This window comes from Passer domesticus, chromosome Z, assembly GCF_036417665.1.
Source record: "Passer domesticus isolate bPasDom1 chromosome Z, bPasDom1.hap1, whole genome shotgun sequence".
NCBI classification, from domain to species: Eukaryota; Metazoa; Chordata; class Aves; order Passeriformes; family Passeridae; genus Passer; species Passer domesticus.
Genome location: NC_087512.1, coordinates 53273809 through 53288096, shown reverse-complemented (window position 1 = coordinate 53288096; position 14288 = coordinate 53273809). Strand labels below are relative to the sequence as shown.

The following is a 14288-nucleotide window of genomic DNA, read 5'->3' as shown; positions in this document are numbered from 1 at the left end:
ATTCATAAATGCTCCTGGCTGAAAGGAACAACAGAAGTCAAAGGGTCTGCAAATAATCAGAAAGTTTTACTAATAAATTACACACTCAGCATGGAAATTGGTATTCTAGTCCCTGACCTACTATATAAGCACGTGGCAATGGGTGTTAGATAAAGAAGTAGTGTGAAAGGGAAAACTAAAGGAAGAGATGAACTAAAGATGAGAAGAGAGAAAGAGAGAAAAAGAAGAGACCACCACTCCTGGATCTAGCATTGGTCCAGCTGAAGGGATGTCGGTCCTGGTGTCAGAATCAATCCAGCTGTATCCATCCAGCCAGTGGGATATCCTGTGGGCACCGCTTGGGCTTGGGGGATACTATCTACGGCCTGAGTTCCCCGTCCTGAAGTGTTTCTCCCTTTCTGTGCAATCAGTTATCATGGGCAGTCTGTTCTTTCAGACCATTTATGGAAATGGGTCGGAGGGCTTTGGGGATCTTGGGTGGTCTGTGTTCCTCTCCACAGTCCATGCTCTCCTTCTTCTTGGCCTCACCCCTGCGCTTGCTGTGTCTGTGCTGTGCTCATCTCCAAGGTTGATAAGAAGGATGGTTTTCCCCAGAAAGTGCTGTCTCAGATCCGCATGGCCACCTTACGTTTCTCCGGCCACCTCTCATTCTTTCTCACGGATTCCCCACGGGGCGGCCCGCCGGGACAGGGCTGGGAGCGGGGCCGGCACTCGGGCTGCCCACACACCCGGGCGGGCCGGAGCGCCCGCCGCGCCGCCAGGGGGAGCCCTCGCGCCCCCGCCCCGCGCCGGACGCCCCGCCCCGGGCCGGGCAAGCGGAGCGCTACCATTGGCTCAGCGCCCAGCCCCGCCCCTCGGCGGTCACGCGCGCGGCCTCACCGTGGCCGGAAGTGCAGGGCTGGGCGGCGGGTCCGGGTCCGCTGCCGCCGGTGCGCCCGAGCGCGGCCCCTGCCGCCCCTCTCCCGCTCCCCTCGGCCCCGCCGGGTTCCCTCAGCCACCCCCGCCGGGTTCCCTCAGCCACCCCCGCCATGCACCCGCGCCGCCCCGAAGGCTTCGACGGCCTCGGCTACCGCGGGATCGGCCGCGACGAACTGGGTCCCGGCTCCAGGCCCTTCAGCGGCGGCTCGGAGCTGGGCTCCTGGGTGACCAGCCCGCCCGACATCCCTGGCAGCCGCAACCTGCACTGGGGCGAGAAGACGCCGCCGTATGGGGCCGGGACCCCTCTGGGCGGCGCCGGCTCCAACGAGGAGGCCAGCCTCGCGGCGGGCGGCCCCGGCGCCGGTAAGGGAGGGCCCGGCCTGCGCTGGCCCGGGTGCGGCCGCCGCCTCTCGCCGCTCCCGGTCCCGCTGACCCCCGGCTTCCACTCCCGCGAGCGGTGACCCGCCGGGCCGGGCAAGGGCGGGCGGCGGCCCTGAGCTGTGCCGTGGCCAAGCCGATCGCCGCCCGGCCCTCCTTTTCACCGGCGCTGCTGAAGCGCCGGGGAATAAAGTCCTTCAGGAGAACACGGAGTGGTCCGTCGCTGCCTGTTGCGCTCCAGCACTGTGCAGCTCCATGCAAAATGATTTGAGAGTGCCAGAATGTGTCCGCAGCTTCTCGTTAAGCATTGTGCGGGCAGCTTGCTCCTCATTGCCCATGTAAACAATGTCCTGCAGAAACACTCCGCCCTCTTTAAAGGCAGGAAGTGCTTTTGGTTCTTACAGTGCTGCGTTATTGTGATGGTGTTACAGACTGCTTGGCTTCTCTCGGGTTTAAAACATGAGCTGCTGACGTGAACCTCCGCGTGATAGCGAGGGAATTTCTTTTCTTTCAGACTGGTAGGATTTAAGGAGGCAATTGAGCACAAGGCTTTTTCAGTAATTGCTGGGAAACTGAGTATAAGCCTCCATAAATAAAATTATTTTAGATCTTCATGAAATTGAGGTGAATTAAGGAGAACTTGCATTATCTAGGGTGCTGTATGTTGTTTTCTGTAAATAAAAGGAGCAGGTTATAGACACACGAGTATCAAAAGGTTTATGAAATAGTAATTTTCCTGAAATCAAATTATGTTAGTAGGCAGGTCTTTTTTTGTGACCTGTTGTGCAGTGTTTTTATTCAGGTCTTACAAAGAGTACAGCCTTTAGCTAGGCTCCAGCCATGCATGCACTGGTTGAAGCACTGTTTAAGTATCCTTGCATAGCTGAACACTACATTTTTTCCCACTATCTACATGTGGAAGGTGTGTTCGTTCTGCACTTTGGAGCAGGGATAAGGAGTTGCTGTAATCACTGAATCCAGCAGCTGCAAATGGTATCTTACCATTTTTAGTAGGGCTGCCACATATGTGTGGAGTCCCACTGAAGTTACTGACTTTATCCATGCCTTCAGACTGCTTGCACTCTGAAAACTGTAGGGCTGAGCATTATCTTTAAAATGCCTTTACTGTTCTGATGCTCGTCTTAAAATCCCATCTGATTATTCCCAATGTGCAAGTGTCTGTCTGGTTGCAAGCAACAGAGAAAATTACTTTTATAATTCTCCAGTAAGTAGACTTTTACAAAGGACTGGAGATAAACAACTGGCTTGAAAATTTGCTTTATCCATGGCTTTTTGTAACTTCACCCAGAATTTTACCTTCTTACTGTTTCAACATTATTTTCACCTCAATTATCTAAATTTATGTTTCAGAATTACTGTAAACTCATGCATGCTAAGCAGTTGGTTTGAGTTGGGTTTTTTTTAAGATATTAAAATGCTCTCTTTTTTACTGTTCATTTTCTCTGTTCTTTTTTTTCCCTGTAAGAAAAGCATAATTTTATATATAAGAATATGTACAAACTCAAATGCAGTCCAAAGTGCAAATATTCCTGGGGGAATAATTTTTTTATATCTCCAGTTGCTCAACTGCCATAAATATTGTGGTTTAGTGCTTGTAATTTTCTAATGCTAGTACAGAATAAAATTAGTTTTTCAGATCCTGTGCATGGCATTTTCTCTATTTTGTGATTATCACTGCTATATAATCTGGATTTGTTTTGGTTTTTTTCTTTTTCAGAGCAGTTGAACAGATTTGCTGGCTTTGGTATTGGCCTTGCAAGGTAAGAGTTGTGTTCAGTAACACAACTTATAAATCTTACATAGGCTTCTTTATTGTGTTTTTATTCCAATAAGCTGTTGAAATGTATTTAGAAACCTACTACCCCTATTTAGGTTTCTGTTTTCTTTTAACTGTTGACAAAAAATACTTACGTGAATGGAAGAAAGAGTTTTTCATATGGAATGCCCATGATGTGTGTACCCTGTGCAAGCAATCTGAAAGTAACACCAGAAAACTTCTTCAACATTTGCAACTTTTATTAATATTTCTAGGCAATACAAATATTTCCTAAGAAAGTGAAAATGTCTTCAAGTGTATTACCAAAGTACCCTCGGATCATAATGTTCATCTAACCAAGTGGTCTGAAGGCCATTTTATTTTTTTTATAGTGATCCTGATTGTTGATCGTATTTTTGACAAAGTGTTGAATTTTAAGATGCTGATGTCCAGGGAAAGTTTTACCTCTTTTGGTAGTAGCAAACTACAAACTAGCTCAATAGTTACATAACTGCAGTATTTTTCTATGCCACTTGTGTATTGGAAGTTGAGAAATCTACCACAGATGATTCTGTGGCTTGTGTTTGTAAAAACCCTGGATGTTCTACTTTTCTAATCCATGTTCCAGGTTTGAACAATGTACAGGTAAGTACTCTGATCACTCAGGCACTTTGAGATGAAATTAATATTTTCTCTGAATGGCTGCAACCAGGAATTCTGCTTTGGAGGTGAGAACTTTCCTGTGAAGTTTTGATTGAAATATGACTTCTGGCCGTGGTAGGAGATTTGTTTTGGGTCAGTACTGTTTTTGGTGAAAAGGTATCATCTACTAGTACCAGTCCTTCTCTGGCCCTCGTAGGGAGAGTCTTGATTAATAATACACTATGCAGAATTAGCACAAAACTGGGAACTAATCCTCTCATAATTGTGGTTGTGGTTTGTTTTGTATCATGATACTTTGGAGAGGATGAGATTAAGAAATTTTGTATGGTTTTTTGCTTATAAAAATATGTGCATACTACATATATATGGGGCTTTTTTGTAGTGAATGTATATGTCAGATTTCATGTAACTTGTCCCTTGAGAGGCTGTTGGGTAGCCATCAAAAACATGCCTTGTTAGTTCACTAAAAATATATATTGCTTTTCCAAATACTGATCTGCTGTTGTTAGAGACAATGAACAAGCCTTTTCTAAGGAATTTTAGTGGCTTCTCATGCATTAAATGCAATTTTCCTTTAAAGTCTATTTACAGAAAATGTGTTGGCACATCCTTGCATTGTTCTACGTCGTCAATGTCAGGTATGTTTTATATATTACCTATTCTAATCAAAGCTCCTGTGTACTGTCATATCTCTGTATGAAAGTATGTATTATAGGAAGCTTTGTAATTTTTAGGGAGCCTATGCTACATTAACAAGTTTTTACTTGTAAAATACATGTTTTCTATTTTGCAGTTTAGCTTATTTTGAAAAATCTTGCTCATTTTTGTTTTGGCATTGGAAAGCAAATTACAGCAAGTGAGTGTTTTGGGGTCTGCAGGGCAACTTTCAGATCCCCATTTACAAGCATCCCTGTTTTGTTTAATAGGTTCTGATTTATGTATGGTTTATTGTTTAAACTTTCGCATATGAATACTTAAAAGGCCTGACCATTTCCCTAAATTTTAGTGAGAACTTACTCATATTTTTAGCTGATCTTTACAGAGATAAAAATTTTTATATTTGAAACACCTTTATCCTTCAGAGTTGTATCATCTGCATTTGTGTTTCTAAGACTGCCATTATTTATATTTTAACAGGTTAACTATCATGCACGGAATTATCATCTCACACCGTTTACTATTGTCAATATCATGTACTGCATCAATAAGACACAGGTTAGTATTTGGTGTCAGGCTGTATGTGAGCACTGAGAGTTCCTACAGCATGCGTGTATATTGAAATCTCTGTTTATGTAGGTGGTGCTGGAAAGTATGGTTGTTCTCAGGGTTTGTTATTCTTATGGTTACAGAAATGTGTCAAGAAGATCAAGTAAATCATTATTTTTTTCAGCAGTACAGTGCTTAGTGGGGAAGGATTTATGGATGTTAGGAAACAAACAGTCCTTGAATTTTTTTTTTCATTAGGTTTCTAAAAGATCATTAATCATTATGTGGGTAACGTTATTGTTGAAGTGACTCCTTCCAAAGGTAGTATTGAATATATTTCCAATTTTGCAGGGGAATGGCAATCCTAAAACTCAGATCAGAAGGCAGGAAGAAATTCTTAATTCTGAAAAACTTATGGGTGTACTTTTGACATCTCAAGCTCATTTTGTCCATAAAAAATGTTATTAAGTTTATAATACAGAGTATAAACAGTGGGAGACATGCCTCCAAAATTATTGTCATGTCTTTGAAATTATTGAAAAAGAAAAACTTCTTCATAGATTAAAAAAATGAGTTGTTACCCAAGTTTGATGACAAAGTTGAACAATAGAATTGTGGCCCTGTGTGGTCTGAATTTACTGACATTTTTTACTAATAAATTGAAAATATTTTTATGTTGGATATTTCAACACACAGGGTCCAAGAGCTCTATGGAAAGGAATGGGCAGCACTTTCATTGTTCAGGGCATAACCCTGGGAACAGAAGGCATCATCAGTGAATTTACACCTTTGCCAAGGTATTTTTTTTTTTTTACCATTTCTAGCAAATCAATAAGTTGTTGACTTATTTTCAAAATGTTAATAAGGCTGTTTGAAAAATACTGCTTCATGAGAACAACCAGACATTAACAGGTGTTTCCAAACAGTGTGGTTGTCTTGGAAAAGAAGACCTTATAATCCATAAATAGTGAGGGACTCTTTCTAGGAACTTGACTTGTTTTTGTCTGCTTACTTCTCTGGCTTAGACATGCTGCAGCAAATTGGTCTTTGGTATTCAACTCTGTAATTAAAAAAAAAATTATTATTTTATTTAAGTTTTTATTGTGTGATAATAGCAAATACCATACCTAAGGTAAAAATTCCTGGTCTTATTAATCTAAATACAGAAAACTTGCACAGCTAATGAGCTAGCACTGACATTTTGCTGAATATTTGCACTGTCCTTGCAGTGGAGGAGGGAGAACAGAATGGCCTGCATTAGTGAATGAGAAGACATGGTAAATGGGTGTCCTTGTAACTGGACAAATATGTACAAAAGCTTTGTCTTCTGCCTTCCTTGACCAACAGCTATATGTACCTTTTTCAGTATTCTCAGAAAAAAAGACATCACAACTAAAAATTACTGACTTCATTTAAAGAGATATTCATCATTCTACATCACTGCGTCAGTCTTCTGCTGCAGAAGTTTAGTAATTTTTTACTAAAAATAATCAGGGACATGGAAATTACCCTGGGTTTGAAAAGAAGAAATACGGTTAGGATGAATCAAATATGTTATGATTCATGTATCCATACTAATAAAAATAGGCATTGGCAAGTTCAAAAGCATTAGCAAAAGTGTTTCATATTTAAATTGTATAGAGTGTGTACAAGGGTTTTGGTCAGCTCTGTTTCATAGGTAATTGAAATTTCTAGGCTTGTGCTTTCCTCCAAGTGTGTTTTAGATACAGCTCTAGGGTATGCTTGGGTTCATGAGATGTGATATAGTGTTTATATCTTCATAGTTCTGAATTCTCGCAGTGTGAGCTTTCTACTTGTGAACCAGTTCAGCAGTTTGGAAAGTAAGCTGGTGCTGCTGCCAAAAGAATCAAACTGCTGGAACCAAAATAATCAAATCTGCTGGAACCAGCTCATTCCTTCCTCTGTGCTACTCCCATCTTTGTGGAAACACAATGTGTTTTCTACTGAATACTCTCTCTTCCTTCTTAATGGTGGCTTGCATGTTTGGGTGGCCACAGGAATGAGAAGGATGTTGCTTGTAGCAGCAGTGTTAGCAAACCTGATTTAAAAGGTTATTTAACTGCATTATCAGGGTCCAAAGAACACAGAGAGGTGAAGTGTCAATTCTATTTCTATGTTATAGTTACATGAAAGAATAGCCCTGTTTTAGGAGAGGAGCCCAGACATGGGTGTGAACATTTCGTGCTAGGCAAACTTATTATGTAATTGTTCTTGCAGGGACAGTTATGCCACGTGGATTGACAGATTAGGCTTTCACACATTAGTTTGGCTGTTTTAATTTTCTACATCATTTAAATATTATGGGTAACTGGATGTGATCCAAGTGTCTGAAATATATAATGGTAAAAATGATCTTCTGTTCCTGTTGAGTGATTGACCTATGTATTTAAAATGTGATAGCTAGTAGCAACACACAATTCTTCAGAAAGAGTAAAATCTTGCCTTTCTTGGATTAGGATTAACCACAGTCCGTGTCTGATTGTGATTCCTGGACAACACTTGAAGCTGAAAACATTGTAGCTTGTTATTAAAAATGCTTGTTATTGAAGTCTAGTGTGCCCAGCACTTCAGACAAGTCTCTATACCTCATAGCTAGAGTATTGACCATGTGCACTGTCAGTACATGTGGCATTTGAATGGTATCTTCAGCTAGGTGGGTTTACATTTTCTGTCAAGTGGACTGTAAACATTTGTTGTTTGTATTTTGAAGTGTGTAACTAGAAATACTACTTCAAGGAAGTATTTTTGATGTCACTTCTGTGTTAAACACATGGTTTTCTTCTTTTTTATCATAATATGCTAAGGACTGTTCATAGGACAAAAAACTTCAGTTATGTCTATACGGAATTACTGTGCAACTCCTAGCCTGACCTCTTGTACTTTTAATCAAGTTCTTATCTAACTGTACCTGAATATGATTTATATTTTCTGGAAAGAAATAACAACAGGCTAGACATAACCTAAAGAACAGAAGAGCGCAACCAAACGAAAATGAAATAAAAATGATTTCGTGATAAAGGAAAAGTAGGAAGATTTTAAAGTACTCCATTGTTCCCTGAAAATTGCTTCAAGCACTTATACATAAGGTTGCTAAATAAATGCAGAACTGCTTATAGTCAGTTGCTGTGAGAGCTGCAAACATCTTAGCAATTAAGAACTGAAACCTTTTTTTGATAGACTATCTGACAGACCTGAAAAACTACTTGAACTTAAGCATGATTTACTAAATGTTTTGCTGTGTCTTTCCAATATGGGAAATACTTCAACATGAATAGTAGAACACCAGTATGAAGACTGACAACAGATTGTTGACACTTATGGAAGAATTGCTTGAGAATTACGTGTGGATGATTATTCATGTTGTGGTAAATACTTCTCTTTTTAGAGAGCTTTCACATAAATGGAATCTCAAGCAGATAGGTGGACACCTTTTACTCAAAGGGTAAGTATAGCATGTGTCTTGTGTCTTACTATCTAAACATAATAAAACTACCAAATGGACATAAGTTTAGACTGCTGCTACGTTTTCTTGACAAGATGCTAACAGTACTTTTCAAATGCTGATTTTTTTAACAATCTTGATTACATACACCACTTTCACAGGTTTTCTCATACTAGATCTCTGTGTCTATGGAACTCAACTAAGTTAAAAGATTAGACTATTGTAGACCTTAATCAGTCTGGTCACATGGAAATAGAATCTAACTAAACTTTTGACTGAGGCTTATCTCAACATGTTGACATACAATTTTAGTAATTGAGTTATACTTTGTTAATTTTCTCTCAGGGATAATTTGGTAGATAGCTTTATCAACTTAAAGGTGCTTGTTTGGCTGAAATTCTAGTATGTCATTATGTTAATCCTTACATTGTTAATTTCTACAGGTTAACACATGTGATAGCAATGCCTTTTTATTCTGCAAGCCTGATTGAAACTGTACAGGTAACTTAAATATAGATGGAACATTTAAAAAGATACCGTTACTCTTTATAGATTAGATTTTGTGGAGAGATGAATCTTTGAATTCAGGTTTATGTTGCAGTAGTTGCATTTGTTTTGCTTGAGGCTGTGTGACTTAGCTGAAATGGGTGTTACCTATGTAGGGTATATCAATGCACTATCTTAACTCTAAATCTAGAATTACAAAGGACATTTAATGTAGATAGTTGGAATATATTGTATATGAAATAGGGACATGCTATATCTATGTGTTCCAGCAGATAAAACATAAAGAAGTTTTTCTCATGTAAGATTTTTAAACTTTGCCTTACTAGGCGTGTTGTTACAGTGACATCTGTCCCCTACAAGAACTCTTAAAGTTTTTTCCAGTAGTTCAATGGGGATTTTTAATGAAATACTTAACCCTACCCCCTCAGGTCTGTTTTCATTCAATCAGCTTTTTACTTTTAATCTTCATCTAATTCTTCCTTAGCCACAAAAATTAAAATCTGGACCTGTCACTTAGAATACGTTTTAGCTTGTCTTGTAACTGCAGAGTAGCCCACAGCACTGTGTTGCAGACTGCCTGTCTAGGTGTTGCATCTCTTTCTGGAGAAAGACAAGGGTTAGCTGTGCAGAAATGGTCCAGGATAATTCTCCCATCCCTCTCTGTATAATGACTTGCTCTTAGATGATGTGACAGAGTCTCTGTGCAGCTAATGGAACTCTTTCTATAGAGTGAGCTCTCATATGGAGGGTGCAGGATAGTCACTCTTGTGTCACTGAGTCCTTAAAATAATAATTTTCATTCATAGCGTGGGCAAGTTGTATATACTGTCAGGACTACGTTGCTGGTAGTATATGTGTCCAAAATGGTGCTTTTTCTGGGGAGAAGACTGACTTCTGCAGTTTCTTAGTTTCAGCATGTACTTTAGAGGCATGGACAGGGCTGGTGTGGGCGGACGATCCAAGCTGAAATGAGCCAGAAGGTAGTAGGAGAGCTGTTCTGTCTGATCTGGCTGCATTATGGATTAACAGGACAGGTGAGATTAAGCATATGTGCAGGGAGAGTTATAGACAGACTCCCAACAACAAACTCACTTCCTCTGAAGATACTCTGTATTTCAGAAACCTTCTTTCCTCATGGGATCTCTGGTTTGGGGAATATTCGGGAGACTTAGTGTCATAATGGGAACCTGGCTGGAACTCAAATTCTTAATCGCTGGGGAATGGCTCTACCCTGAGCATGCCATAATTTTGGAACTAGAAACCGACGTGGAACACTGTCAATGTTTCTGGAGTTCACTGCAGGCCACAGAAGGGAATGTTATATCTTACTGCTTATATTTTTGTCTGAAAGGATGTTGCATTACCTGTGTTGTTGGGCTCAGGTAAATTTTTTGCCAATAAAAGAGAACATGATTTAGAGCCTGTCTTCCATTTGCAAGTATAAAGTTTCTTCACTAGAAAGCAACTTAATAGGAAAACAATTAAAAAAACCCAAAGAAACATCTTTCTTGGCCTTTTAAGTAGGTGATCTTCTCTATAATGGATTGGCTATGAAAATTCCACTGAGATCTGAGGATTTTAAGATTAGTAGCTTCAGCTGTGTGCAAGTATTTTAGGGAACAAATGTGTGTCTGTCTGTGTGTGTATGTGTATATGATGTAGAAAATGTGTTCTTGAGTTTCCTGGAAACATTATCATAAGCTTATTAGAAACACAGCAGAAGTAATAATAGCATTTGTGAAGATTTTTATATTGTATCAGTCAGTGCAGCGGAGCAACTTGGCTTGTCAGGTTTGCATTACATTCCTGTGCTGCAAGAAGACAATGATCAATGACAAACCAGAAAAGCTGAAGACTGTTGAATTTCCTACTAGCAGATTTATATTGACTTTGACTGTCTTAATTCTGATAAACCATTCTGTTTAACAATATCTGTTTGACACTTGTCCAAGTAAATACATTTCATCAAAAGAGCTGTAAATGGTGGAAATTTGTAGCTGTTACATTTGTTCGTCATTAGCATCTCAAACCTCTTGGTGGCGCGTTAGGCCAAAGCAGGAGTGGTTTTGAAGTGCAGTGACTGTAGTGATGTGGGACAGAAAAAGAGTCAGTAGGGGTTGTGCTGCTTAACTTGTACTTAAAGTCTGCAACAACATTATGTTCTCAGGCATTTAAACTAGTTTCTTGCCCACACAGAAAAGACCATCAAGGCTCTGCAGGCTGTTTAATATTTCTTCAAAATACTAAGGAATATTCTGGTGGTTTATTCTGGTGTGAGGTCAGGCCATGGACCACACTGGACATTTAGGAGAACACTGAAATCTTGAATTTTGAGTGTAAGCCACACAATAAAACCCTGGAGTATAACTATTAGTAGGGAAATAATATTTTTAACTTAATCCTACCCTGACAGGTGGATTGTAACACAGTAAATAATTATAGGATTTTTATTTTCAGCACATGAGTAGAATAATTATCTCTTCACTAAGAGACAGCATGGGTAAAGATTACTACTTTAAATGCATATAATGCCATGAAAACACTCAAAACTGAACCTATTAAATTCATGTAAAAAATGAGCTTTCAACAGTAGTTACGGAAATCTTTACTATGTAGATTCAAGTTCAAAGGTTGTAGTCAACAGTCTTTAAAGTAAAGGAATTTTGGATTAAATAAGTACTTCCTGGCATTTTGCTCCAGATGTAGACATTAGAAGTTCATGACTGTTTTGCATTCTGATACTTTCAGCAGTAGGCTGAAAGTTGCATTTCTTTGGTAGAAACACAGATAACTGCAGTATACACTAAAAAACTCACCTCTTTAAGATGGGTTCGTTCTTTAAAAACAGGCTTAATTGAATGTTTAATTGAATGAAGAGTGTTATAACAAGGGACTTTCATTTGTACAGCTGTGTAGACATAATAGCATGCAAGTGTTTAACTCTTTTAAAAAGTTCAGCAGTGAGATGTCCAAGTGGATGTCAGGATGTTTTTGAAGTGCTCAGCATGAGTTTTAACTCTTTGTTTGTGCTTGTAGAGTGAAATAATTCGAGACAATCCTGGCATTCTGGACTGCGTGAAAGAAGGAATTGGCAGAGTTGTAGGCTTGGGAGTACCCCATAGCAAGCGTCTCCTTCCTCTGATGGTCCTGACTTTTCCCACTGCTCTGCACGGGGTTCTTCACTACATCATCAGTTCCATCGTACAGAAGCTTGTCTTGTTTGTTTTGAAAAGGGATAATTCCCACAACCTTCCAACTGAGAGTTCCACTTCTGTGCAGAGCATGCTGGATGCGTATTTTCCAGAACTTATTGCTAGCTTTGCTGCTAGCCTTTGTGCTGATGTCATGCTTTACCCACTGGAAACAGTTTTGCACCGCCTTCATATTCAAGGGACACGCACAATAATTGACAATACAGACCTTGGCTATGAAGTGCTTCCAATCAATACTCAGTATGAGGGAATGAAAGACTGCATAAATACTATAAAACGGGAAGAAGGAATGCAAGGTTTTTATAAAGGATTTGGAGCTGTTATAGTCCAGTATACCTTGCATGTGGCAGTTTTACAGCTTACCAAAATTATTTACTCAACACTGCTTCAAAATGTTTCTTAATCTGTCCAGGTCTGGAATTAGCACATTGGACATGATTGACTTGCTAACCTAGTTATTGTTCAAATGGCTTAGAAAATGAACTTTGGGGAGTCCACTCTGTGGATTCTCCTTACACTGTAGAACAACTTGTTTTAAAAATGGGGATATAGTTTCCGAAGTGTAATTAAAAAAGGACTGTTTAAAAATTACAGACACAAATTGAATATGTCATATGCAGTCATACAAAGGGGATCAGATTTCAAATGTGATTGCATTGAGGATTTACTTTTCCTCTTACCAGTTCACTGACATAAGGAATGAATATGAATTGTTAGTATCTGCTTTATAAGCATCACATCTGATATTTAAGATAGACTGTTAAGCAGTTGAAAGGAATTTATTTTCTTAAGTTATAAGAACTTGCAGTTAGGGGACTGGTGGCTTTGCTGGTCTTTTAAAAATGTTTCCAACTTCACTGTTAATGGAACTGCAAGTAAAATAGAAACTGTAAAAGTGACTTAAGTAGACTTAAATGTTATCATTTGTAGGTATATAGAAGACTTATTTTGCTGCAGTGTGGCAGAAGATGACAAATGAGAATCTCTTGCTTTGTATAAAAACAACGAAAAATGGGTGTGGGTCAAAGCTGCACAGAATGCAAATTTGGCTGTCTTGCAGTTTGTTTGCAGGGCTTACAATAACTGTGTGAATAAAGCAAAATAGAAATTGATGTGTGCATGTGTAAGTGCCATTTTTAGTTGACTTTCCACTGACAACTTTAGGGTTTAGTTTTACTCTAATGATCCATATGAGAGTGTAATAATCATACAAGTCTATGTAGTTGTAGTAGTGGTGTTCAAAGTGTACAGAAAGCCTAAGAAAACAATTGGCTGTTCTTAGAGTTTTTATTTTGTTAGATTGGAGGAGTGTGTATAAAATTGTCTTCTTAACTATTTAGCACTGATGTCTGTAATTTAAAATCTCTGCTAGTTTAAATATTTTGTGGAGCAGAGCTAAGTCTGTTTATGTGCAAGGGAACCATTGAAATAAATAATTTTTGCCCTCTCCCCCTTCAGACTCAGCCTGAAAATGATTTTTAATCATTTTAAATAACCTAATCCTTGGTTTCTTCAGTAAATATGGGGGCTGGGAGATGGTTTTTGCAAATAAAACAAGCATGTGGAAAGTCACTTTTAAATTGTGAGAGGCCGCTGCTTTTTCACATTCATGTGGCAAGTCTGTTTTTGTGAATGCTGTAAACTGATCTGCATTTTAATCATTAATCATTGTGTAGTTGCCACTTATGGAAAGCAGTCATGGTAAAATAATGCAAAGATGTTGCTCTTTGTAAGTTCTGACTTCATATCAGGTCTACTTTATTATTAATCTAACTTTCATGTATTTTAAATGCCTAAGTGTTGAAATGGAGAGTATGGTGAACTTGGAAACTGGATTCTTTTGAAGTACTGTTGATTGCAATTCTGGTGTATAGTGTATGAAATAAAATGAGAATTCACTGCAAGTATTATAAAATCATTCACCAAAGAGGCATGTAAAGGAATTCTGTTTTGTGTGTTCTGTTTTACTGTATAGATTTCGGAGTGGCATTTTCAAGTTCCTCAACTTTCATAAGTGCAAGAACATGATTAATTCAACTACATAAAAAAGCTTAGGTAAAATACTCAGTTCCTGGGTTGGTTTCTTGAAAAATTTCTATGAGTATTAAGGTGGCTGTGCCAGAGAATCATCCGGACTGGAAAGGACCTCAGCAGGTCATGCAGT

The 14288-nt window shown here is 39.2% G+C and overlaps 1 protein-coding gene across 1 annotated transcript; it reads left to right on the top strand.

The window, feature by feature from the left end:
* Window positions 1-858: 858 nt before the first annotated feature.
* Window positions 859-14067, top strand: SLC25A46 (solute carrier family 25 member 46). Its single transcript, XM_064405036.1, has 8 exons — window positions 859-1281; window positions 3035-3077; window positions 4317-4374; window positions 4874-4951; window positions 5639-5739; window positions 8349-8405; window positions 8849-8906; window positions 11949-14067. The coding sequence occupies exons 1-8, from the start codon at window positions 1029-1031 to the stop codon at window positions 12525-12527; spliced, it is 1227 nt and encodes a 408-aa protein (XP_064261106.1). The 5' UTR covers window positions 859-1028; the 3' UTR covers window positions 12528-14067.
* The last annotated feature ends 221 nt before the right edge of the window (window positions 14068-14288 follow it).